This window comes from Panthera leo, chromosome D3 (genome assembly GCF_018350215.1).
Source record: "Panthera leo isolate Ple1 chromosome D3, P.leo_Ple1_pat1.1, whole genome shotgun sequence".
Lineage (NCBI taxonomy): Eukaryota > Metazoa > Chordata > Mammalia > Carnivora > Felidae > Panthera > Panthera leo.
This window is the reverse complement of record NC_056690.1, coordinates 7,981,208-8,008,293: the sequence shown is the minus strand read 5'-3', so window position 1 is coordinate 8,008,293 and position 27,086 is coordinate 7,981,208. Positions and strand designations below refer to the sequence as shown.

The 27,086-nt window shown below is 48.0% G+C and overlaps 2 protein-coding genes across 7 annotated transcripts in view; one reads left to right on the top strand and one right to left on the bottom strand.

Annotated features, from left to right (window-relative positions):
* Positions 1-31: 31 nt before the first annotated feature.
* On the top strand, positions 32-18,619 carry P2RX4 (purinergic receptor P2X 4). Of its 3 annotated transcripts, none has more exons than XM_042911262.1 (12): positions 32-244; positions 4,553-4,700; positions 9,009-9,080; positions 9,172-9,244; positions 9,659-9,755; positions 13,354-13,434; positions 13,535-13,676; positions 13,776-13,912; positions 16,482-16,575; positions 16,737-16,802; positions 17,142-17,237; positions 17,806-18,619. In XM_042911262.1, exons 1-12 carry the CDS (start codon positions 111-113, stop codon positions 17,830-17,832), a joined length of 1,167 nt encoding a protein of 388 aa, XP_042767196.1. In that variant the 5' UTR covers positions 32-110; the 3' UTR covers positions 17,833-18,619. The 3 variants fall into 3 exon arrangements, with proteins under 3 accessions (XP_042767196.1, XP_042767199.1, XP_042767198.1); XM_042911265.1 differs by lacking the exon at positions 32-244 and adding an exon at positions 258-363 and having other exon boundaries at positions 17,806-18,618; XM_042911264.1 differs by lacking the exon at positions 32-244 and adding an exon at positions 258-387 and having other exon boundaries at positions 17,806-18,618.
* Positions 18,620-20,532: 1,913 nt separating this feature from the next.
* Positions 20,533-27,086, bottom strand: part of CAMKK2 (calcium/calmodulin dependent protein kinase kinase 2) — a 47,482-nt gene continuing 40,928 nt past the window's right edge. For 2 of the 4 annotated variants that reach the window (XM_042911254.1, XM_042911255.1), the window contains 3 exons: positions 26,830-26,930; positions 26,294-26,336; positions 20,533-23,455 (listed from right to left, as the gene is read on the bottom strand). In XM_042911254.1, the coding sequence (XP_042767188.1) occupies positions 23,291-23,455; positions 26,294-26,336; positions 26,830-26,930 (309 nt within the window). In that variant the 3' untranslated portion in view covers positions 20,533-23,290. The remainder of the gene's footprint in view (positions 23,456-26,293; positions 26,337-26,829; positions 26,931-27,086) is intronic. The other 2 variants (XM_042911256.1, XM_042911257.1) reach the window with 1 other exon arrangement.

The window sequence follows — 27,086 nt, the reverse complement described above, 5'->3', positions numbered from 1 at the left end:
CGGGCTCCCGGAGGCCTGGGCGGGGCTCCCGCGCGGATACGAGGCGGCGGGCCGGGCGGCCGGGCCCAGAGCGCCGAGCTGGGGCGGCGGGACGGCAGCCAGCGCGGGCCATGGCGGGCTGCTGCGCGGCGCTGGCCGCCTTCCTGTTCGAGTACGACACGCCGCGCATCGTGCTCATCCGCAGCCGTAAAGTGGGGCTCATGAACCGGGCCGTGCAGGTGCTCATCCTGGCCTACGTCATCGGGTGAGCGCGACCGCAGGCGCTGTCCCCGAGGGGTCCCGGGGTCAAGAGTGTCGTGACGGCCGGGAACTCCCCTTCTGCGTCCCGCCCGTGCACCTGCTCCTCCTGGCCTAGGTCACCCGGTGAGCCCCTCGAGCGGCCTCCAGGTGCTGTCCGCGAGGGGGGGGTGGGGGGGCGCGACCCGAGACGGGTGACACACCCCTTCCCGGACCCTGGCCACCGGGCGACCGGGCTCTGAGTCAGGAGACTGCTTTGATGTTGTGTTTTCAGGGCAAAGCCTGGCTAGACCTTCATCCTTCCTGCTTCTTGTTCTCTTCCTCCGTGTTGTCCTTTGGCGGCAGGGGTGCTTTGTCCTAAATGGCTCAGTCTTTGCACTTCACTTCCCATTCTAATGATCAGCTGACAGAAAACAAGACATGGGATTTCCATTTCGTTCCTTTTGGGTCTGTGGCTTCCGGTCCTTTTCTTTAAGTACCGTGTGGTAACCCAAGAGAGGGAAGAGGTCACACTTCTAAAAAGCATTTTAGCATTTCAGTTCCTTTGTTTTGTGAAGTGGTTGGGTTTTTGGTATAAGTACTTTACTTAGCCTCATCATTCTCTGTGCTCCCTTTTTATGCTTCCGTATGCTCTGCCACCTTCTAGTCTCACCAAGTGCTTAATTTTAATTGAATGCATCCATTACAATTTAATGAAACTCAAAGAGGAGGTAGAAATTAACTTACCAACTGGGCCCACTTACAAGGTCCATCTGGGCGTTACAGCGTCTACAGCTGCTGAGCTGATATGTTATCTGCTCTGGCATTCCTTTTCTTGAAAGGCTTAATGCAGTGGTTCCCAGCTGCACATTAGAACCTTTTGGGAACCTTTTAAAAATACAGATTGCTGACTCCCATCCCCAGACCCGATTTCATTGCTACGGAGTATGACTGACTCCCAACGTGATTCTGATGTGCAGCAAAGTTTGGGAACCAATGTCCTAGTATTTTCTAAACCTACCTGATTGTGAAAGATTCACCTGAGGAACTGTATAAAAGTAACAGATCCCCCACCCTGGAGTGGGGCTTGGAATCTGTTAACACCGCTGTTGGGAATTCACATGATCTGGCTGTTAGGTATGGCTTCTAACAGCTGTCAGCTGAGCAGCAGTAAGCACTGACAGGATTCAATAAAATGGTTTCCCAGATATGGGCTCTACATCAGAACCACCTGGCCCACTCCCAGGTTTGGATTTATTAAGTCTTATTACATACCACCACCAGTAACTCCTTGCCCCCCAGTGATTGTTGATGCACCTTAAATTTTGAGACCTGCTTCTAACTGGTTAAGTAAACTCACATTGCTGGATTGGACCGGAAGCACTTAGAATCAAAAGCTCTCAGCTTTTTCCTCTTGGCTTTCCATCCTCAAGGGAGGATTAGTTTAAATCTACCTTAGGGTATCTGTAAAGTTCTAGACTACAGAAAAGTGTCTATAGCTGCCCATAAAGATGTGAACTATCACATTAATACATCTTACATTGATAACATGATAAAATATTTTGGATATATTGGGTAACATAAAATATATCATTATAATTAATTTTACCTGTTTTTCTTTTGTAAACCCCCCGATTTCGAATCCGAGAGACCACCAAGGAGCCAATACCGATGCAAACGCACGAGGGTTTATTTGCAAGCTCGAGCTTGGGCCCAAGTATACCCGACACAGGGGAGCAGGGACTTGGACCCCTAGGTTAGGAGGGGTAGCAGTTTTATAGGGGCCAGTGGCCAATGAGATTGTAACACACACAGAAAGTTGCATATTCATGTCAGTCCACACGCAGGTGGCCAATTGAATTACAATTTACCCCATAGTAACTGTTTGAACTAGCCTATCACTCTGGTCAGAATTGGCGCGCAAGTTTGGCGAGCAAAAGGCGGGGTTTACATTATTTGGCGGTTAGGGGTTCCGCATTCCTAAATGAGCCGGTTTCCAGTAAGGGTGTGCTCAGCGGCTTGACTAGGGTGGGGGGAATGTCTTAAGCAACAAGTAGGTCATGTGGGGGTTATACATGAGATGGTGGGTGTAGCACAAAATGGAGTTAGTCTTGCTCTGCTTGTCCAGGGGTAGGGGATTTTTGTAAAATTCCTTGGGTCCCACACTTTTTACTTTTTTAACATGGCTGTTAGAAATTACATTACATATGTAGCTTGTGTTCTATTTCTGTTGGGTAGCACAGCTTTCCAAGGTTCCCATAGAGTGTGTGCTACCTTGATCATGAGGATTTATAAAGCAGTAAATGCTTTGCTTTTCCATCTTCTATGATCAAAACTGACTCAGGAAATTAAAGGCATTTTTCTTTTTTTTTCTTTTCTTTTTCCTTTTTTTTTTTTTTTTTTTTAACTCATCTCTTAGCTTCCTAATCCAATTCATCTTAGACTGGACATGGATTTCTCAGTTATCTGATTCTGTCATCTATCACATGGTGAGGCAGTAGTTAATCACATAGTGATTCGTGTGAAACCATGTGTCTCTGATTTAGCAACTCACTGTACTCTGTGGTAAAATAAGCTTCTGTGTGTCTCAGTAGAATTAAATGAAAGCTTATATTGCAGCTAAATTCCTAGAACACTTGAAGAAAAGGACTTGTTTGGGGAAAAGCCTACCTCTAGGTTGGACAATGAATTTGGAGACTGCTCAGACCAGACAAACCCATAAATAACCAAAGCCAGTGATTTTTTGGAGTCTTAGCAGCTAGAGCTTATAAGGAGAGGAGAGGGATGCTAGCATTTCTTGATTCTAGAAAAAATAACAATAATGGTCTCTGGTAGGTGTTTAATAACAGCTCTGGTGGAAAGGAGTTCTCATTTGTAGCATTAGCCAACTTCCATGGTGTAAGTCCTCCCATCATGGCCAATTTTAGCCTATTGATGGCAACACAAACATTGTTCTACACATTTGACATGCATTAACTTATTTAACCTCACAACTATCCTATGAAGTCCTATTATCATTCCCATGTTATTGATAGGAAAAACTGAGGCACAGAGAAAGGCCAAAGTTATGCCTAGTGAAGGTAGAGCTTAGAAATGAACCATGATCACTGACTTCAGTCTAGGTTCCAGTGTCCTAACCACTATGTGCTAATGCCTTTAGATTTTTTTTAAGTTTATTTATTTGAGAGGGAGAGAGAGAGAGAGAGAGAGAGAGAGAGAGAGAATGAGAATACAGATGGGGAAGAGGCAGAGAGAGGGAGAGAGAGAGAATCCCAAGCAGGCTTCGAACTGTCCGTGCAGAGCCCGATGCGGGGCTTGACCTCATGAACCATGAGATCATGACCTGACCAAAGTCAACGCTTAAATGGCTGAGCCACCCAGGCCCCCCTTTAATTATTCAAGCTGGTTGCAACACCCTCAATTCTCCCCAGAGAAGAGAAGCATACATGGGACCTGAATTCTTGGAGAAAAAGTATGAAACTAATATAAAAAGTTACTTTAACAGTGAGATTCTCTTTTCTGGAGGGAGTATAGCATACAGGACAAGAAAAGAGGCTTCAGAGGCAAAAGACTTGAGTTCAGATCCTCACTTTGTCATTCACTAACTGTGTGACCTTGGGCAAATGACTTAACCTCTCTCTGTCTTAGTTTCCTCCTCTGTAAAAATAGAGAATAATAGGGGTGCCTGGGTGGCTCAGTCGGTTAAGTGTCTGACTTTTGATTTTGGCTCGGGTCACAATCTCCCAGTTCGTGGGATAGAGCCCCACGTGCGGAGCCTGCTTGGGATTCTCTCTCTCCCTCTCTCTCTGCTCATGCATGCACACACTCTCGCTCTCTCAAAATAAATAAATAAACTTTAAGATAAATAGAGAATAAATTTTAAAATAGAGAATAATATCGTTATAAAGTGGTTAGGATTAAATTAGTTAATAAATATATAGAGCTTAGATTAGCACCTTGGATTAGAAAACACCCAGATGGTAACTATTATCATAATTTTTATAATTGCTTTGGAGATTCTGCAGGTCATAGTGCATTGAAAGTGCTCAACTATAGATATTTGAATGTCAAATAAAGACATTCATTGAGTACTTTCTTTGTGCTGATCACTGTGCTAAGGGCTTTACCTACATCATCTCATTTATCTCCCACAAACCACCCTGTGATTTATGTTCTATATGCCCATTTTGCAGAGCCCCCCAAGTTAAACAGTTTTGAAAATTTGCATAATTAGTTAATGTTGTACTGTCAGCCTCTGGCTATCAGAGACTCCCTAGTATCAATTCAAAGTCACTGAATCCTAATGGCAATTTAAGAGGAGTGTTTTATTTTGTAGGTGGGTGTTTGTGTGGGAAAAAGGCTACCAGGAAATGGACTCTGTGGTCAGCTCCGTTACTACCAAAGCCAAAGGCGTGACTGTAACCAACACTTCTACACTTGGATTCCGGGTCTGGGATGTGGCGGACTATGTGATTCCAGCTCAGGTATGCCTCCCACCATGGCTTCTAACGCTAAAGCTTCTCATTAGCTCCTTTCCCTTTACTGACTTTGCACTCTTGATTAATGATTCGCCGAGTTCTAACATCACTGATCCCCAGACTGATTGTCTTAGTCCAAGAAAGCAACACAGGCAGATCCCTTTCTGGCTTGGGGTCAAATAAATAATATTCAACCAGCTAGGTTGCTTCAGCTCTAAATCATGGTTGGCTTAAACACAGACAACTCGGCCTGTCTCAGGCCCTGAAAGGTGGAGAAGCAAATGTTTTAAGTCCTGGGAAAAATTCAGGTGGAAATACCACCATTCCACACTTTGTATTTGCTTTATTGTTGTAAATCCACAAGGTAAACCTTTGCAGACAGTGTAAAAAGTTTATCAGCAGTTCGAGACCAAAGCCAAACCAGAAGGAAACAGACATGCCCGTATAGGATTTTGTCAGTAATAAAGGTAAGGGAAGAAAGTGATACAGCACCCTAGTATCCAGTCTGTTAATTGACACAGCTCCAAGTTAAGTATTAACTGTCTTTAGCCATGATAATGGCTGTGGTCCATGGCCAGACCCTGACATATCCCTCCAGATGCCTTATATGCTAGGGTCCTGGGGTGGCTAAATGCAAATAAGCTGTCAGCTCCTGGCTCAGAGCTAAGCAAGGAGTTGAGAAACTCTCTTTTCTTCATTTCCCTCCCCCAACCCCCAACTTCTCAAGAGAAGGGTTTTGTGGGGTGCCCAGAGAGAATACCAAAGCTAATGAGCAATGAAGGTCAAATGGAACAGCGGATTCATAGTTTGCTGGAGGCAGGTGGTCCTGTTGGCATGCACCTGTGTCAACAGAGAGACCTCTGCTTCCTGTGAAGCCATGGGGACCATCATACCCAGTCTGTTTACTGGGGCCAAGGAAGACCGTGGACCCACTGCTTCTGCCCCTCAGTGGAAAGGAATAGACAGCTGCTCTGCCTTCCAGCTCAACTCTGGGCTGGGGGTTGTGTGAGCCCCACAGTGCTCTCTCTTCCTGAGCTTGCACAATGCCCTCTGCTTCTTTGCGGATGGACCACAAACATTTGTTTGCAGTGCTCATCTCCAGACTGAAGTTTCCCTGAGCTTAAAGTAGATAAGAAATAGGGGTGCCTGGATGGCTCAGTCAGTTAAGTTTCCGACTTACGTTCAGGTTATGATCTCATGGTTATTGAGTTCGAGCACCACATCGGGCTCTGAGCTGTCAGCCTGCTTCGGATTGTGTGTCTCCCTCTTTCTCTCTGCCCCTCCCCTGCCTGAGCTCCCTCATGTTCCATCTCTCTCTCTCAAAAAATCAAACAAAAAAAAGCCAGGAGAGCCTTGGGCATCATGCCACATCCTCATGCTTCCTCAAGACATTTCCTTGTCTCCCAACTTGGCTTGTTCGAGATCTTTCTTTGGAAGATGCTAGCTATTCCCAGAGCTTCCAACACCTTGTCAGACCTGGGGGTGGAGAGGTCTACAGACATTTTGATCCCTGAGTTACCCTGATCCTCCAGATGGCTCCCGGTACTGACTCCACTCTTCCACAGAGTACGAAACACTAACAGAAAGCTTCTGGTATTTCATTTTAGAATGCCAGTGTTCAGTGAGGGGGAGGTCCAACTAGGATTTTTGGACATCTTTTATTCCTTATGTTGGAAGGTCCTTAGCAATTCTTCAGTCTCATCCCCAGTGAATTGTTCTCTAGAAACTTTTGTTTTCTAAATATTGATCTTTTTATGTTTTATTTATTTATTTTGGCGGGGGAAGGGGCAGAAAGAGAAAGAATCCCAAACAGGCTCTGCACTATCAGCGTGGAGCTTGAACCCACAAACTGCAAGATCATGACCTGAGCCAAAATCAAGAGTTGGATGCTTGGTGGGGGGGTGCCTGGGTGGCTCAGTCGGTTAAGCGTCCAGCTTCAGGTCAGGTCATGATCTCGCAGTCTGTGAGTTCGAGCCCCGCATCAGGCTCTGTGCTGACAGCTCAGAGCCTGGAGCCTGCTTCAGATTCTGTGTCTCCTTCTCTCTCTGCCCCTCCCCTGCTCATGCTCTGTCTCTCTCTGTCTCAAAAATTAATAAAAACATTTTTAAAAAATTAAAAAAAAAAAAAAGAGTTGGATGCTTGGGGCACCTGGGTGGGTCAGTCAGTTAAGCGTCTGACTGTGGCTCAGGTCATGGTCTCACAGTTTGTGAGTTCGAGCCCCGTGTCAGACTCTGTGCTGACAGCTCAGAACCTGGAGCCTGCTTTGGATTCTGTGTCTCCTTCTCTCTCTGCCTCTCCCCAACTTGTGCTCTGTCTCTCTCTCAGAAATAAACATTGGAAAAAAAAAAAGAGTTGGATGCTCAACCGACTGAGCCACCCAGGTGCTCCCTCTCCAGAAACTGTAAATCAACCTTTTGGCACATTCCTGGGAGGAAAAAACAACCTTCTCAAATGGAGAAGTATCAATTGCTGACCCTGATTTGATCTTCTCTAGAATGTTTTATTTATTTATTTTAATTTCAGCTAGGAAAGAAAACCAGCCAAATTTGGGGACTTTGGTGGCCTTGCGTTTTTGTACCTCTGAGGTAATCTGTTTGGCAGAGGATGTCTTGAGCACTTTTTGGCTCTTTTCCCTTAACAAGCCAAGCTTTATTAAGGAACCACTTCAGATTATAGACATTTTTTTCCATTGAGGTGAAATTCACATGTCATAATATTAGCTATTTCAGATTGAAAAATTTAATGGCATTTAGTACTTTCATGATATTATGTAACTATAACTTCCTTCTAGTTCCAGAACACTTTCATCACCCCAAGAGGAGACCCCATACCCATTAAGCAGTCACTGCTCATCCTACCCTCCACTTTACCCCTGCCTCTGAGACACCCACTCACCTGCCTTCTGGCTCTATGGAAATTTCATAGAATCATAAAATATGTGGCCTTTTGTGTCTGGCTTCTTTGACTTAGCATCATGTTTTTGAGGTTCACCCAGTTGTATCCTGTTTCAGTGCTTCATTCCTCTTTATGGCCGAGTCATATTCCATTGTAGGTACACACGTAGGTATAGATAACCACAATCTGTTTATCCATTCATCTGTCAATAGATACTTGGGGTGTTTCCACCTCTGGGTCGCTGTGAACAATTCTGCCATGAACACATATAAACAGTAGCCACCCCGCCCATCCACAGTTTCAGTTACCCATGGTCAGCCGTAGTCTGGAAGCAGATGATGCTCCTGACATAACCTCAAGTCAGTAGCAGCGCAATGCGTCAAACATTCACCTCACTTCACGTCTTCACATAGGCAATTTATCATCACCCAAAGAAGGGTGAGTACAGTACAGTAAGGTATTTTGAGAGAGAGAGAGAGAGAGACTAAATTCACATACCTTTTATTATAGTATACTATTATAATTGTCCTATTTAGTATTAGTTATTGTTGTTAATCTCGTACTGTGTCTAATTTATTTATTTATTTTTTAAATGTTTATTTTTGAGAGAGAGAGAGACACACACACACAGAATGCAAGCAGGGGTGGGGCAGAGAGAGAGGGAGACACAGAATCCGAAGCAGAGTCCAGGCTCTGAGCTGTCAGCACAGAGCCCGACGTGGGGCTCAAACTCACGAGCCATGAGATCATGACCCAAGCCGAAGTTGGACACCTAACTGACTGAACCACCCAGGTGCCCCTTACTATGTCTAATTTAAAATTTAACTTTATCATAGGTATGTCTGCATTGGAAAAAAACAGAGTATATGGAGGGTTGGGTACTATCTGCATTTTCAGGCATCCCCCAGGGGTCTTGGAACGTTATCCCCTTGCAGATAAGGGGGGACTGTGGTACACGTATTTACTTGAATCCTGTCTTCAGTTAGCTTATAAACTCTCAGAGAACAAGATATAAAAAAAAAAAAAGATCAGGGTTGTTTTTTGTTTTTGTTTAATTTTTAGTGTTTATTTTTGAGAGAGAGGGAGAAAGAAGGAGAGTGCACCCAGGGGGGAGGGGCAGAGAGTTGGGAGGGCGGGGGACAGAGGATCTGAAGCAGTCTCTATGCTGACAGCAGAGAGCCTGATGCGGGGCTTGAACTCACGAGCCATGAAATCATGACCTGAGCTGAAGTGGTGGCTTAATCGATGGAGCCACCCAGGTGCCCCAAAAGATCAGTTTTTAAAATGTTTTCTGCATGACATATGGGAGAAGTGAAAGGTACTGTCCTATTAAATGAACACCTGGCTTTCTTTATGGCTTGGCCTGACTCCTCTGAAGGTAACACAGTGGTGCTCTCTCCCCCCTTTCCCCCTCTGCAGGAGGAGAACTCCCTCTTCATCATGACCAACATGATCACCACCGTCAACCAGACCCAGGGCCTCTGTCCTGAGGTAGGCAGCTTCTCAGGAAAGAGCCTCAGGCCCCTCTCCCCCACCTGACTGACTACATGGAATTTGTTTTCACTCTTTCTTCTTTTTCCAGCTTCCAGATAAGACCACTGTGTGTAAATCTGATGCCAACTGTGCTGCTGGCTCTTCAGGCACCCACAGCAACGGTATGAGCACGTGGCTGTGACCCCACAGTAGACATTTAGCGTGGGGAAGGCAGCCCCTGACCAGACTGCCTCCCCTGTGGGGCTTCTCTCCCAGAGAGATGTTCGGGATGAAGAAATCCTCCACATTCCCCAGTCCTTCATATGACCTTGGGTGAGCCTGGTGTACCGATTAGGCTCTTAGGATCTTCTCGACATTCACCTGTTACCCATACTCCAGAGGCCACCCCAGATCTTGTCCTGTGCCATCACCCTAGCCTTGCTGCTGGACTCAGGCAACTGTTTTCCTCTAATTTGTGGAAACTGTATAGAGCCTGTAACTGGAACAGCTCAAGATCAATTGCACAGGATGTTATGGCGGTGCTTCCCCTTCTCTCCCTTGCAAAAGTAGAAAATAGGTGCCCCTTGCCCCTGCAGGAATTGCAACAGGAAGATGCGTGCTATTCAATGAGACCGTGAAGACATGCGAGGTGGCAGCCTGGTGTCCAGTGGAAGATGACACACATGTGCCTGAGTGAGTCCTGCCCAAGGGAAGGCGGCAGGGGAGTTAAGCCTGTGTGTTGTGCTCTTGGTGTCTTTGTGGAATCAGGCTTCCCCAGGGCCGGGACCAACGGCAAGGTGGGCCACAGCATTTGTCACTTGCGAGAAGAGTGCAGATGATTTATTTCTATGTTTGGACTTTGTCAGTTGCAAGTAACTAACAGGAAACAGTTCTCGGTGCCTCAAGCAGGACACACACATGGCAGGGGCAGTTTACTGTCCAACTAACTATGAAGAGCCCAGCACGACTAGACCTGGGACTCAAAGGACAGCTTCAGAGTTTCCACCTTTTGACTCTGCTTCCCCCCATTGGCTTCATTTGCAGGACTGTGGTGTAGTCCTAGGAGGCGTCTCTGGGCTTATATTCTCCCAAGTCTCCCAGCCCGGTTGTCCATAAAGATTCTAGACCTGTCCATCATCACATCTTCAGCCACATCCCTCCACCCATCACTGTACCTGAGGCATGGATTTTGCTTATCAGCTCAGGCCTGGGTTACCTGCCCACCTCTGGAGCTAGGGCACAGTCATTCCCACCCAAATCACATAGCCTGAGAGTAGAGAGGTGTGGCTTCCAAAGGGGGATCATTACCAGAAAAGAAGGGAATGGATGCTGGGCAGGAAAATAATTAGTGTCCACTCTAGTGTGTTTTATAAAGGAGAGCAGGCTCAGGGCTGCCCTAGAATAACATTCTTCCCAATAGTAATTTGCTCACTTTGATTGGGTGGGTCAGAGGTAACGCTCTCAGAATTGCTTGCAACTCCAGCCTTCCTGACCCAGAGTTCAGACGGAGGCCTGGATAAGCCTGGCAGGGAGCCAGCCACGTTAACCTCATCTGGGGTACACTGCAACGGAAGAAACGGCTGAGAGGTGCCGATTGCAAGATTGCCGAGGGCAGCAGCTCAGGCTAGGGAAGGAAATACTAAAAGAAAATGAATCCTAGCATTTTTGAGCTGCAAAAGGTCTTATGGAGCTGTGCTCCCTAACATCGTGCTACTGGCCATGGGTGGCTGTCGAGCACTCAAAAGGTGTCTGGAACCAAACAAAATGCTCAGTGTAAAATGTACTCCAGAGCCTGAAGACGTTATGGGAAACAAATTATATGTATATATATTATATATATGATACTATATACATATATATATGATACTTTGTGTTTACCTGGTGAAATAATACTTCAGATATATTGGGTTATTATAGAAAAGTTAGTTGCATTTGTTATTTTTACTTTTTAATGTGACTACTAGACACTTCAAATTGCAAGGTGGCTTGTATTTGTGTCTCAGTATATTTTCATTGGACAGCACTGTTATGTATCTAATCGAGTGGAGGATGATTTTTAAGTATACACTGATAACATGAAATAACATGAGTCACATGAAGAGAAGGACATTCCCATTCTTATTCAGCTTCTAAGCTTATATCAAGGAGGAAATCCTGGTTTGGGGTGTCTTTTAGAACTTGCTGATTTCCATTTCTCATAAATTACAATCCCCAGATTCAGCACCTTGGGCAAACAGTAATATTAAGTAGAACTTTTTTTTTTTTTTTTTTTTTTGAGAGAGAGAGAGAGATAGTGTAAGCAGGGGAGAGGGGCGGCGGGGGGGGGGGGGGGGGCCGTGGAGAGAATGAGAGAGAATGAGAATGAACGAACGAACTCCAAGCAGGCTTCACTCTAGGCACGGAGCCTGACATAGGGCTCCATCTCATGACCTGAGCCGAAATCAAGAGTTGGAAGCTTAACCGACTGAGCCCCCCCCAGGTGCCCCTTAACTACAACTTTTAGTAATACTGTTTTGATATGATTATATTTATTTGAACAATGACCTCTGACTTGGGGCAAATGATATTTCTTATGGTCATGATGGAAAGTTTCATTTCAAAATGAATGTCAGTAAAAAACAGTCAGTTGATCCTAAAGGCAGGAACAACACAAATGTCCATCAGAGAAAGAGATAAACAGATCACAGTCCATCCATGCAAAGGAATAGGACACAGCCATAAAAAGAGAATGAAATGTTAGATGCTACAATGTGGATGAACCTAGAAAACATGGTGCTAAGTGAAAGAAGCCAGACACAAAAGGCCACATATTGTATGAACCTGTTTATATAAAATGTCCAGAGTAGACAAATTTGGAGAGACAAAAAGTAGATTAGTGGTTCCCAAAGGCCGGGGGTAGGGTAGGGCGTGGGGGTGGGGGGAATAGATATTAGTGCTTAATGGGTACAAAGTTTCTCTTTGGGGTGATGAAAATGTTCTAGAACTAGATGTGTGATAGTTGCACAACATCATGAATGTATTTAATGCCACTGAATTAACACTTTAAAATGGTTAATTTTATATTGTGTGGATTACACCTGCATTTTTTTTTTTTTTAAACTGTGAGTTAGGGGCACTTGGATGGCTCAGTCAGTTGGGCAACTGATTCTTGATTTCAGCTTGGGTCATGACCCCAGAATCCTGGGATCGTGCCCTACATCGGGCTCTGCACTAGGCATGGATCTTGCGTGGGATTCTCATTCATTCTCTCTCTCTCTCTCTCTCTCTCTCTCTCCCCCCCTTCCCTCTGCTCCTCTCCCCCACTTGTGTGCTCTCTCTCTCTAAAATAAAATTAATTCATTAAATTTTTTAAAACATTAAAAAAATAATAAAACAGTTAATCTTAAAAGTTTTACATATGAGTTAGACAGATGTGGGGGAAAGCTATGGTATAGAGAATGGCAATAGTTTGAAAAACCCTAATATAATCCATCCCTCTTGATACAGGGATGTGGGAACTTGAAGCCCTGAGAGAAGTACCTTGGTCAAGGCCTTTCTTGGCATCAGTGGTGACAGGTTCAGCTGTCTTTGCTGTGTGGACTTGCTTCTGTCTCAGGGTTAAGAAGACTATGGATACTGTTTATAAACTCAAATATTCCATCTGGATCAGGGAAGCCTCCCCTGCCCCCTCCCCCCCCGCCCTTCCCCACAGAGGGGTCTGCCCCCAGCACTGGATTCTCCTGTAGAGACGCACCAAAGAAGCGGGGTCCCCTTGGAGACAGATTTACTGTGTACTGGTCAGCCAGGAGCTGATGTGGCACTTCCAAGAAGAGAGTGCCAGCAGACACGTGATTTTTGTGTACTTTTGCAATGAGATCAGGATCCACCCTGTTGGTGAATTCACCTTTGCTTGGACTTGTAAAAACAGATCTGTTGAGCATTCCCCTGAGGGCACCTGAGTGAGATGCGCTCACTCTGAAACCCTGAAACCCCGAAACCGGCTGCAGGCTGAATAATTTCAAGGGAAGCTACCAGGCATCCTTTCTCCTTAGCTATTCCTCAAACTCTTAAATGCCCACTGCCTTCGGCAAGAGGCATGACAGGAAGAAAAGGAAAGGTTTAGTTTACCCTCCTCTGTTAACCTAGTGTTTATGCAGAGGACGGTAGAAAATGCTCGAGAGGTTATCATGTTTTTTCTTGACAAAATGACATTGTAGGACATGTGTCTGTGCTTTTTAAAAATATTACATAAGGAGGAGAGCATACATCTACTTGTACTTTTATTAACAATGTGTTCCGTTATCTTTTTCAGACCTGCTTTTTTAAAGGCTGCAGAAAACTTCACTCTTTTGGTTAAGAACAACATCTGGTATCCCAAATTTAATTTCAGCAAGTAAGTGGGCCAGCTGTGTGAGTTCACCAGTGTCTTAGAGCAACTTCTGCCTCCTCTTTGAGGTTTTCCTCACTTCATTTCTGCTTCCTCCTGACTTTAGGAGGAATATTCTTCCCAACGTCACCACTACCTACCTCAAATCGTGCATTTATGATGCCATAACAGATCCCTTCTGCCCCATATTCCGTCTTGGCAAAATAGTGGAGAATGCAGGGCACAGCTTCCAGGACATGGCCATTGAGGTAGGCAGAGGCCCCTGGCTTTTCTGACACAGCCTTTAACGCATCTTGTTCTAGAATGGGCCCCGAGGAAAGCTTGCTGTCTCTGCTCACAACCTGCAGGGAGGTATCATGGGTATCCAGATCAACTGGGATTGCAACCTGGACAGAACCGCCTCCCTCTGCTTGCCCAGGTACTCCTTCCGCCGCCTGGACACCCGGGATGTGGACCACAATGTGTCCCCCGGCTACAATTTCAGGTAGGCGTGAGCTTGGGGCCTGGTTCTCTTGTGTTGGGGGGTGGAGGGCGACAGTGCCTGGATCACTCCCCAGCGGGGGCGTCCGTGCCCACCAAAGACCAGCACTCAGGCAGCCTCTGAGGGCAGGTGGAGAGGTATGTACCAGAGTGTTCCTAGTAGATCTTGTGCCCACAGTATCCTGGCCCATGAGAGCCTCCTGTGCCCCTTCTTACTTCAGAAATCATGTTGAGGGGCGCCTGGGTGGCTCAGTCGGTTAAGAGTCCGACTTCAGCTCAAGTCATGATTTTGCAGTCTGTTGAGATCAAGCCCTCCGTCACGCTCTGTGCTGACAGCTCGGAGCCTGGAGCCCGCTTCAGATTCTGTGTCTCCTTCTCTCTCTGCCCCTCCCCTACTCAAACTCTGTCTCTGTCTCAAAAATAAACATAAAAAAAAAAAAAAAATCATGTTGATACAATTTTCAGAGTAGCCCAGAGAGGCTGGCTGCTTGAGCTCCCTTGGGCCAGCCTCCTAGGACCCCTGCTCACTGATTTTGAGGAGTGGGTGAGCTTGTGATCCTCCAGTCTGAAGACCTCTGGGGCCTGACCCAGGAATTAGTTTCTCAAAGACCCAAGTCTGCCTTTGGAATGCCCAGGGTGCAGGAGATACAGACTTAAGCCTCAGGAAAGGCCTTTGCTGGTACTTCCCTACCGAAAGTACCAAGTATTCATGTCCTGGGACTCTCACAACAAATTACCACAAGGTGGGTGGCTTGAAACAACAGGAAGTTATTCTCTCATGGATGTGGAGGCCAAAGTCCCCAAATCAAGATGTCAGCAAGGCAAGCTACCTTTTTTTGCCTTTTCCAGGTTCTGGGGGCTCCCCAGTGTTCCTTGGCTCATAGACTCATCACTCCCACCTCTGCCGCTGTTGTCACACAGCCTTCCCTCTGTGCGCATCCCCGTGTGTCCTCTCTTCTTACAAGGTCACCAGTCATATTGAATCAAAGTCCACCCTAATCCAGTCCGACCTCATCTCAACTAATTCCAGCTGCAAAGACCCTATTTTCCTATTTCCTTTTCCCATTCACATGTTCCAGGTGGATACGAATCTTGGGTGACAGTGTTCAGCCCGGTACAGCTGGCAATCTGATGGGAGGACCAGGGGGCCAGGGTCACGTTTCCTGAGGCAACCAGACCCGTAGCCGCGTACATTGTTGTGTGCCCTTTGTGTCATCTCTCACGCATTTTGCCACTCAAAAAAAGCATCCCCACAAGGGGCCACCTGAGTAGGTCTGAGGTGCTTTTGTGTTGCACTTGTCTCCCTCTAGTGGTGACGTGTGCAAGCCAATACGGGATCACAGAAACCTCCAGAATTACAGTCAGCTATCATTTTGAACCACCTGACTCACTGATACTAGGGCAGATATTTGGATTTTTTTTCCCTAGTAAAGGAATTAGATTTGTGTTGCTGTCTCTACTGTTACACACTTTAGAAACCATTGTGGAAAAACCTCAAGCTTGGGTCAGAACCTCAGAACAGAGAGAAGCCGATGGGAACCGTCACCAGAAAGACACCCATCCCCTGACCTCCACTAGCACCAGGCCCCACCTGAATTCCCCAGGCCTGACCATGACATAGAGGTTGCGGGCCAGACTAATCACGGGCCAAGAGTTTAGGCTTCTCTGAATCAACATCCTATATGTATAACACGGGCAGGAAATGGCATCATGGCTCAACAGACCCCCCACTACCACCATTCCCCCATGTGTATGTTTTTTTTTTTAATGGCTTTATTGAGATATAGTTCACACAACACTCTTCATCCATGTAAAGTGTGGGATTCCATCATTTTTAGTTCATTCACAGAGTTGTAGGACTCTCGGCGTAATTTTAGAACATTTTCATCCCCTCAGTGCAAAACCCCTTCGGCCATCACCTGTATCTTCCCATCTACCTCAGTCCCTGTCAACCACCATCTGCTTCCTTTCTCTCTGGATTTGCATAAACGGAATCACACACTATATGGATTTCTGTGACTGGCTTCTTTCACTCAGCATCATGTTTTTTTCCAAGGTTCATCCATATTGTACATTTATCATTACTTTATCTCTCTTTATAGCCAAAGAATATTCCATTATGTGGATATACCACATTTTATTTACTCGTTTATCCATCGATGGGTCAGTAGTTCTTTAAAAAAAAATATGTCCAGCACTGATTCTGTGAGTTTTGTGGAGTTTCATGGCCAGTTCCATGCCCCTACCCACAAGGCAGTCCTGGGGCTAGCTGCTGGCCGGCCACATGCTGTCGGTGACCAGGATCTCCTTGAGAGAGGCAGGTGGTTCTGCTGTGTCAAGGAGGAGGTTCAGAGCGTGAGGTTCCAGCTCCACCGTAGGAGGGGCCAGTGATGATAGAGTAGTTCTGGTGCCCCGAGGGCCCTGGCATCCTCCTGCCAACAGCCCAGCCCACATCCTGCGCAACCCACATTAGCCGGGAGAGGCCCTGAGGTGCTCAGGTATCGTCTGTCCAGCAGGCAGTGCCGGCTCCCGAGGGCCTCGGGATTTCTGCTCTGATGTCCCCATTTCCCTAGGTTTGCCAAGTACTACAGTGACCCGACTGGCGCCGAGCACCGCACGCTCATCAAGGCCTACGGCATCCGCTTCGACATCATAGTGTTCGGAAAGGTAGCCTGGCTGCCGGCTTCTCTTGGGGCTCTGGTTCAGAGCTTCCGAGTTCTGAACCCCGGGCTTCTGGGTTCGCCAGGGTCCACGGGCCCTCTCCCCACCTCTTATCTGCTCTTGCCCACCTCTCTCACAACTTTGTCCTTTTCTTCTGTCATTTGTAGGCTGGGAAATTTGACATCATTCCCACCATGATCAACATTGGCTCGGGTTTGGCGCTCTTAGGGGTGGTGAGTGACTTAGACGGCCCCTCCCCCCCACCCCCCAGCTGCCCGCCCTCCTCAGCAGTAGTTAGCACAGTGAGGTGAGACCCTCCACTGGCATCCTGGTTCCTCCCCTTGACACTTGTTTCTGGAATCGACCCTCCAAGTTTCTTGCCCTTGCCCCCAACCCCACCTCCCCTTCCCTTCTCCAAGACCATGGCCCTCGGGGCCTTGCCTTCTCCTGAGAGGTGGAGCCTTGCCCTTTCTATCCTTGAAAGATTCCAGGCTTTGTGGGAAGGGGCATGCATAGAATAACAGGGGCTGAAGCATCCTGGCTCGCTCTTTCTCGCCCTGTGCTGCACTCAGGCGACAGTGCTATGTGACGTCATAGTCCTCTACTGCATGAAGAAAAGATACTACTACCGGGAGAAGAAATACAAGTATGTGGAGGATTACGAGCAGGTAGGCCGCCTCCTGACCTCCAGCAGGCAGGAAGCTCCAAGCACCTTGCCGCCTCCGCCTCTTTTTTGTGCCAGCGGTGAGCACCTGGGGCGCTGGGCCATCTGGGGGGAGACCCGGGTGCAAAGGTGGCACTCCTTAGACGTGTGGTCACCCCAGGCAGCGGCACACTGCTCACTACCCTCATCCTCCGCTCCATTTCTAGATCATCTGTACTAGTATTCACTTCATACTTTTCTTCAAACGGGCTCACTCTGTAAAATCTAGCCTCATTTTAATTAGTGACATCTCAGGTTACTTATAATCATGAATATTATGACAAAATCTATGTCCACACACTCCTTAAACTTGCCTCACATAGCAAGAGGGGTTGGGTACCATGCTTTTTGAGAACCCATGCACCGGGCTAAGCTGGGTATGTACAGTTGTGAAGGGCTGCCCGAAGTTCTCAGGGTGAGTGCCTGGCTCTCGCCTGCCCCAAGTGGCCCAGGCTTGCCTACGGGCAGCCCGTGGTGTCTATACATCTATCCAGAAGCGTATCAGTCAACGATAAGCATACCTTTCTTTGCAGGGTCTTGGCAGTGAGATGGACCAGTGATGCCTCCACACCTGGGCTCCCCACGGCCCTCATCAGAGCACAGCGAGGAGGGAGAAAAGGCTGCCATTGTCACCCCAGAGAAAGTTCCAGATTCTGAGTCCATCTCCACTGCACAAGAACTTCATGGTTGCCCAGCTGCTCCCGTGTTTTGTGTGTAGGGCGTGTGTAGTAAACCACCCTGCACAGTGGGTCACCTCAACGTGGGGTTGTTGGGGCGACCTCTGGCCTAAGGGCTCTGGCCCTACTGCCGCTGCTGGGCAGGGCCTCCTTCAGGACCAGCCTTCCTCAGGGGCTCCAGTCTCCAGGCTACTGCGAGACCGGTCCAGCTGGGGCCCAGCAGCTCTGTTCAAGCACTTTATAAGGGAAGGAAGGACACCTGGGTGTGGTCACTGGCTCTTGGTCACCCGGTCCACTCTTCCTCCCCCCAATCCATACTGTCATGGGACAGAGTTAGCACGTCTCCTTGAGAAGAGGCATGTCGAGGTGATCGAGGACCAAACATTAAAACGATTTTCTCAACCTTTGTTCTCATAGCATGAACTAGAACTTTCCTCTCTTCCCTTTTACTTCGACCACTAAACCCATTTGTTGTCACAGCTCACCATGTTCAGAAAAAGCTTCCTGAAACAGTCTGTTGTTGGGGCTTTAGGCATCTTCCCCGACTTCGACCTAATCTTGAAGGCCTCGGCATCTTGGTATTTGTAAGGCTGTGTTCCTACAGAATTTACAAGATTTTGTCCTGTGGTGACTAGTCTTTTTTTTTTTTAATGTTTTTATTTATTTTTGAGACAGAGCATGAGCAGGGGAAGGGCAGAGAGAGAGGGAGACAGAATCTGAAGCAGGCTCCAGGCTCTGAGCTGTCAGCACAGAGCCTGAAGAGGGGCTCAAACTCACAAACCGTGAGATCATGCCCTGAGCTGAGGTCGGACATTTAACCGGCTGAGCCACCCAGGTGCCCCCGTGTGGTGACTAGTCTTACATGTGCATGTGTTTTTTTTACATAAAATTGTGGTCCTGCACTATGGGGGACACAATTTTAAGTAACAAGAACATGACTTATCCTGTCCCCTCCCGATTTGCTTTCCAGAAGTCTCCAACCACAAGCAGCACCACCTACACCTACCTTGTTTGAAATGTTAATGAAGTTATTTCTAGCTTCGCCTTCACACCGACTTAATTCTGCATGGAGTCTTCAGGATCTCCTTAAAGAAAGCTGCTTGCCCCTCCCCCCCCATCACGAATTCATTTCCAAGTGCTGAAGGGAACGTTTATTTTAGAAGTGCCTCTTCTGCTGCATAAAACCTGGGCTTTTCTTGCTTTGGGGGCGGTGGGGGGAAGTTTACCGAACCCCTTTGAATAAAAAGCTCTGGTTCGTGCTGCCTCTTTGAAAACAACGCCTGCCTGAACACGTGGATCAAATGGAAGTGGACGTTTTAGGGATGGCTTCTCATCTCGCAGGCTAAGAACGGAGTTTCTGGACTGGGGGCCACTTCTTTCGGCCTCAGCTCAGATGGAACGCCACAGCCAGCTGGGGTGAAGGGTGGGGGAGGGATTGCTTATTTTACTCACCAGGCATCTTGTATTCAGCTATATTCCCACGTGCTGGCACTCCCTGGTGCTGCTGCTTCCCCTTGCACGCGTGGATGGACTTTCAGGAGTCTCAGGAACCCTTAAAACTCAGCAAAGGGATGCACCTGTGTGCATTGTTTTTAGCTTTCATCAGATTCTCAGCGGGGTCTTTGAATAGGAACACCTGCTCTTAAAGACCCATATTCCAGTAATCACAGTTCTGCAGCAATAGAACAGGAAGTTTTCAGAACTTATCTGCCATCCCTTCATAACAGAAAACCGAGGTTCAAAGCCAGTGAAGCAATGCTCTGGGCTCACTTCACGTTTGGAGTACAGGGAACCCCCAGCCTCTAGTCTGGAGGAAGCATCAGTTCTGAAACAGTCTCCAGACGCCACGAAAACCGGCAACTGTCCAGGTTCTGTAGAACGCTGAATTTGCTGACAAAGAGCCTTCAGACAACAGACTTAAGTAAATTTCTGAGCCTCAGTTTACAGGTGATGATCCATAAAACGGGCTAAATACCTACCTCGCGGGGTGATGTGTCCTGTAACCTGCCTGCTCAAAGGACAGTGTTCCATGTGCAATTAATGCGGCTCCCAGAGCTGTTCATCTGGTTCGTCTCCACTGGGAGAATCTAGCCTGCTAGAGCAGTACTTCTCAGACTTCAGCATGCACACGAGTCACCCGGGTATCTTTTTAAGTGGGGCCTGGGAATTTGTATTTCCAAAGCACTCTCAGGAGATGCGGATGCTCCTGGCCCGGGGACCACACTTTCAGTAGCGGGATAGTAGGAGATGGTTATACTGGGCATGAATAATGTAATGCTGAACACATTAGCCCTGGCTTGGGCATTTGATCTCATAGCCTAAGGAAGGAAAACACCCATAAAGACGATGTCCTAGAGACACCTGTAAACAACAACCAACAAAAATATCCCCCAAAGGCCCAGGCTTTGCACCATTTTGCTGTTTATTTCAAGTTTACAGAGAAGCTTAAACATCTGTGGAAAAAACACCAAAGGCTTATTTTTCTCTTAAGTTCATGTACTTTTTAAGTGATAAATACACAGTATTTAACTTTGTACACCTGATAAAAGGAAAATGCATAGTAGAAAGGATCAGGAATAAAACAGAAGCATCGGGCATTAAATCAAACACAGAATAGAAAACTCAGCAGTCCCACAGAACTCGGCCCATAAAGCTGTGAAGAGGATGGGAACCGACGACCTGGAAACATTCCCTAGCACCTTGGAAGCAAGTGGAGGTCATGGTTCTTCCTTGCCCAGCAACGCAAAGCTCCCCTTTGAAAGATGAGTGAGAGCAATAGGTTGAGCCTGTGTGTCCAAATGCTCAGGTATTCGCCTCCTTGTTCCAAAAGGGCTTTTAGGATGGGAGCCCTGACTCACAGGAAAGGCCAGACCCTGGGAAGCCAGCCTCTCCAGCCCCCAGAGCCAATGAGGGGCTAGCTAAGGCTTTCTGCGAGCCCCTGGTAAGCCTGCGGAAGAGACGGGGGACGTGGAGCAGGGCAGAGGAAGAAGGAGCAAGAACTTGCACAAGGGCCCAGGTTGCTTATACCAAATTGGTCCCACGGATGAGCCAGCAATGGAAGAAACTGATAGGGCATCCTTTGGCTCACCTAGAAAAGCTGCCCGTGACAGCTTCTCCCCTTTCCTGACAGAGCCGGCTTCTGAAAAATCAATGTTTGTGCTCTGAGAGAATGGTAGCTCTACACTTTATGGTACGGCCCTCTGCTTATACTTTCTGGGGTAGTGATTCCTTCCCACAGCTTTCTTTGGTGATTCTTTGAAAAAAAAAAAAAAAAAAGTTATGAATACGGGCCTCCCCCCCACCCACCCGCCTAAACAGCCCGCATTACCCATAGGAGGAAATCCGACATGGGGAGTTTCATGGTGGAAGAAACAGTCTTGCCTGATGCAGCTGTATAAACACAGAAGTTCTAGAACGCAGAAGCTCCACATGCTGCCTGCCCTCCCTGGGCAAGCCACTCGGCCAGGCCAGAGTCCACACAGACAGGCTGGGACCTAGGACAGGGTGACTTTAACTACCGCAAGGTGCTTACTGCAAACTAACCAGACCCCATCTGCTCCCAGAAGGGGTGTTGCCCATATATATAAACAAGCGCAGGAATGCGAGAGGAAGTACCAGGTTACAAAAAAGAAAGTAAGCAGGCCAGACAACCCTTCATCTGATGGGTGTCCTTTGCTCTTAGAAACCAGCATTCCCTAATTCTGTATCGTTTGCAAGATATCAAGAAAAGTCTGGCTAAATAAATGACACTCAAGAGCTTACGAAGATCTGTGGAAGCCAGTAACACTCAGGTTCCGTGAATAAACCAGGCAAGGGCAGGAAGGCCTTGCTTCACTGTCTCTCTCCAAGAAGTCCTCCTACCAATAATGATCAGACGGAAACTACAGAAAAGCATGGCCTCTGGACCCAGTTACTGACGCTATTTCCCCCAAGCCAGAGTCCACAAAGCACTGGGAATTTCCCAGGGCAAAGGCCTTCTAGTTTTCCTCCCCCTTGAACTTCACACTCACCCATGTCTGGCTCTGGAAAAAGTTGCACTTGAATAGCAATGAAAGTTCCCAGTATTAGTTGGAAGTCAAAAAGGTAAACCTTTTCTCTCTGGACTTCTGGCTACAAAACAGAACTCCCTGTGCCAAGCCCTGGTCCTCGTGGACCCTGAGGACTGCTCTGGGTGTCAACAATCTTCTCTAAAAGGGTGCCCCAGAGTTATTGGGTAGATCCTAATAGAACTTTGCCTGTCAGGATGAGAATCAAAGTATTTCATAACTGGCCCCCCAGAAACTAAGTGTTTCACGGACTACAACAATCAGCTAGTATTTAAGAAAACAGAACTTTGGCGTCTCTAGAATACACAAGTTACCAACAAGCTAAACTGCTAATATACAGCCAGAGGCTCTAACTGGGATCTAACATGCCTGAAGCCGGGGAACATATCCTGGAAGCTCGAAATGACCCCTGAACTACTCTAGAGTTCAGTCTTGTTAGAGAATTGAAAATATTTTGTTTACTCTTAAGCCATGTAATGTACATGGAAGTGTAGGATTTCACCCTGAAGTTTTTGTAATTTAACAAGAGATTTACCAGAGCTCAGTTAACTATTTCAGAAACCTGCTGTGACCATCAGTCCTTTAGGTGAACCCTTTCCCCCCTCCCCAAACAAGCACAGACTACCCATCTGGGGGTGGAAAATCCCCCTTTGTGAAGCAATTAAGCTTCAAGCCCTTTCCCTTTTCCTGACTACAATTCCACCCATAAAAAAATTTAAAGTCCTTCTTACAAATAAGTTGCATCGAAGCTCCCTGCAGCTACTGAGGGCTGGCCCTGCCCTGACTCCGTGAGTCCACAGTCCTGGAAGGTGCCAACTGGCTTGGAGTTCGGGGGTTTCAGGGTTTGTAGGAGGAATCACACCCCCTCTTCCTCTCCCTTTCAAACGCAGCAACTAACTCTGTGGTCTCAGCCCACACCGCCAGAGTTTTCTGCCAGTTTTTCATGATTTTCAAACCCCACACATTCACTTGGTATATCTGACATGGTTCTGAGTTCACAATGAAAGATTTTTGGCATAAAAACGTTTTAAAAAGCAATTGTCCCAAAATGCATGTGGCTTTGGGTCTGCAACTCCTCACACCTGCCCGTTCAGCCAGCCAGCGGCCAAGGTCGATGTCATGGAGTCAAGTCTTTTTTTTTTTTGTCCCCTTTAAAACAACAAAGGAAGGAAAAAAAAAAAAAACAAACACCAGAGATGACGGTCAAGGCTCTACACACGTGCTGGGTTTCCGTAGGACATGCTGCTATGGAAACGCAGGGTACAGCCTGCATGCGAGGTCGCGCGTCCGGGCAGCTACTCCATCGCCTCGTCGGGCCGCAGAGGATGCATGCGTGCGCGGGGGCCGGGGGCCGGGGCCCCCCAACTCTCGGCGCGGGGACCGCCTTTCACAAGAGCACTTCCTCCTCCCCCACGGGGGGCGGGTTGGGGCCCCGGAGGCTGTCTTCGCTGCCTTGCTTCCTGCTCACCGAACAGAAAACCCACGTTAAGGCAAGGCTGCCGTGGCCTGACCAGCGTCTCCCACGTTCCCACACCACCTGGAACGTCATTGACTTGGCTTTTCCTTCTAGATGCTCTCCCCTTTTCTTGCCTATATAAAAGTTTCAAAGGAGACTCTGTAACCCCCTCTGTGAATGGAAAAGCAGCATCATTTGCTAAAAATAGAAAGGAACTATATAAAAATAGATGCGAACCTATCCCTGTAACACCTCAAATCATCCCACGTGAGTAGTGTGCCACCAGCTTTGGGGCCTGTTCACGGGTTTTTTTTAGAGATCTTGATGGGTCCCCCACCCCACCTCAACCTTATTTCTTTACGCTAAGATTGAAGATTCTTCAGTCACCTGAAGGTGAGCTTCTTGAGGGGCAGCAAGCAGGCCAACCTGCATATGTCTGCAAATGGTGGTCAAGAGAACTGCCCCACGCACACAGGCCCAAGAGACACCTTGGATGAAGAGAAGGCCCCTCCTCTTGGTGATGTGATTGATCAGAGCAGAAGAGACCAAGGAGGAAAGGCATCCCTATGTCCCTGAGAGCCCGTATCCTGAAGCTAGACCTGCCGGGGGGACAGACTGGGCTGTTACGGGAGCTGGGAACGAAAATCCCTGAGGAGAAGCCTGAATCCCTTGCCACCAGCAAGAGATGACAGCCCCATCTAAGGAAAGCCACTGGGCTTGCCACATTGGACTAACTAACATCTGCTGTATGTCCCTGGCCGGGAGGGAAACTCTGTCCCTGCACAAGGGAAGAGAAAAGCGTGATGTCTGTACATTCCTAGGAAGAAACATCTCTGTTTAAAAGGCAAGCTCATTGGCTTTTTATGTTTCTGCCACAGAAGAGGGGGTCAAATCTCCAGGGAAGAAAGCGGTAACTAGATGTCAAATCAGGTCCTTCACTTCTGTCCTAGAAGCACTGCTTGGTCCAGCTGGCTTTTAGTGCAGATGGTCGGCTGCAGGCCTTGGGCCCCAGGCCTCCAACACCTGAATAAGCCCTATGAACTCGAGTGCTGGGTCATCTGGACAATCGAAGCATCCCACCAGCAGGCTGAGGGCAAGAGCAGGTAATGCCCAGGTGCTACTGGGACTGCAGGTGAGGGAATAAAGGGGAACTAAAACCCTCTGGGCCAATCTCAGTCTGTTGGTATCTTGTGATTTTGAGCTCACTGAAAATAATGAATGACAGACTTGCACACAGATGGGAGGTAAACCCTAACACTTAAGGTTGAGAAGAAAAAGACCTGGCTGGTTCAGTCCGTAGAGCATGCGACTCCTGATCTCAAGGTTGTGAGTTCAAGCCCCACGTATGCGTGAAGCCTACTTTGAAAAAAAAAAAAAAAAAAAAGCCTGCTCATTAGGCTTCCACTCTCTGTCACCATGGCAGGTCAAGGAGTAGACGGGGCCACCCTGTCATCTGGCAGCAGAGAACTGGGGACCAACCTAGCAGGGAGGAGGCAGTCTCAGGCTGCCAACAACCGGCTGGTTGCTAACTGCCACTTTCCCGGAGCGTAAACAGTCCGCTGCATGCCTATATAAGCCCTTGACTCCTGTGACACAGGTCATTCCATCTCACCAAACACAAATGGCTGCTGCTTGTATGTGAATGGTCATAGCAGCATTCACTCTGAGAGCCAAAATGGAAACAGTGTCCATCACTTAATGAAGGGATGTATAAAATGTGGCCTATCCTACAACAGAATAGAATTTGACCATAAAAAGGAATGAAGCACCGACACCTGCTGAACCTTGAAAAATGACGCTGACTGAGAAAAGGCAGACACAAAAGGTCACATACTGTACGATTCCATTGATGTGAAAGGTTAGAATAGGCACCTCCATAGAAACTGAGAGTAGATTAGCACTGGCTGGGAATGGGGAGCTAGTGGTGATAGCTAAGGGTGCAGGGTTTCTTCCGGGGCTCACGAAAATGTTCTCAAATTGATTGTGGTGTTGGTTGTAGAGCCCTGTGAATATATTAAAAACTACTGAATCATACACTCTAAATGGGTGAAATGTGTACTATGTGAATTATATCTCAATAAAGCTGCTCTTAAAACACAGAAATGGCTTTCCAGTTATTGACCTGGAGCTCCCAGTTGAGAATGAGGTAGTGAGTGGAACTCAAAGGAAAGAACACTGGAATTTCTATCTTGCCACAGGCACTAGCAGGGTGAGAGGCAGCAGGGGTGCTGAGTGTGGACCGTCTCAGTGCACAGGGACAAAAATTCTCACCTGCCCTGGGAGGTGGGGTAATGCTGACAAGGCTATGTGTTTAGAAGACGGATGGCCAAAAGGGAAAAGGTTCGGATCCACCCAGGGGACAGAGGACTCTCACACTGATTTGCAGCAGGCTGGAAGAGGGCTTATTTTCTAGGTCCTAACCCATCAGAGAAGAAAGGGTAGATGCTGGACAGCCCCAGAGCACAGCATGCCTGATCTAAGCTCTGGCCACATGGACCCAGAGCAGGGGCAGCCATGGGACCCTGCGACACAGCTTCAATGCCGTTGACGTGCACTGAGCATGTGTGGGTACCAGACTGGGTCATGAGACCTGGGTGAATTCACAGGCATTCCGGGTGGAGCGCCATGCACCCGCAGCCCAGCCCACATGCACGACCCGCCATCGGGTCCAAGCCCCTGGATGACCCTTGTTTTTATCCTAGGTCCCGAGGCCCAAGGTGAGCCTGGGCACAGCAGCCCAAGCTGGAAGGAGCCTCCGCCTGGGTGGGGGTGCCCCGCACTCTGCAGCTGCCCCCGCCCCCAGGCTCCGGCAGAGGCTACAGCGCAGGCAGGCAGGCATTACCTTGGGCTCAGACAGGGGCTCACACTCCCTGGTGGGTTTTTTGCTGGAATGGCCAGAGGGGAGGGAAAAGGGAAGTGAGAAGGGACACGGGATCTATGAGATGCCTGTCCCCCACCCCAGAGACACTCAGACCCCAAACACCAGCTTCACAAAGCTGCTGCCAGGGGGATATTGAGCAGGGCATCTCTGCTGTGACACACTGGGTCACATGAGAGAGAGGGCTTGCTCGTCCACCACAGGGCTGATAATCCCACCATCAAGCATGCATGCTTCTGGGCCACAAAAACGCTTTCTGATTGTCAAGAGGTTCCCCCAGTTATGCAAGTCTCCCTGAGAAAGGTATAACTCCAGTGTGGGTTAGCAGTCAGCAAAAGGAGGTGGGCTGAGCCTGGGGTGGGGCAAACCCAAACCCAGCAGCTTCTCTGATTTCCTGGAAGGTCTGGTCTGAGTCGTTCCAGGGATGGGCCCAGGCAGAGGGGGCTGGGCAAGGCTGCCCTCCGGCTCCCCACCCCACAGGAAGGCGGGTGGATACTCACGTAAGCAGGTTTCCAGGCGCTGACAATGAGCGCTCCTCCCGCCTGCTGCCCTCAAACGGGTTCCCAAAGGAGCGTTTCCGTATCATGGTCTTCACCAGGATCTGAAGGAGAGAGGAGGAAGCTGGGCCACCTGGGGGAGACTCCAGGCAACAGCCTCCCTTGTGCCACCCCCCAGGTGCTAGCTCCCTCTTCCTTTCTCTCCCAGCCCCCAACAGCTCCCAGGGCTTGTGGCTGGTGACTGGCCTTTGAAACACCCT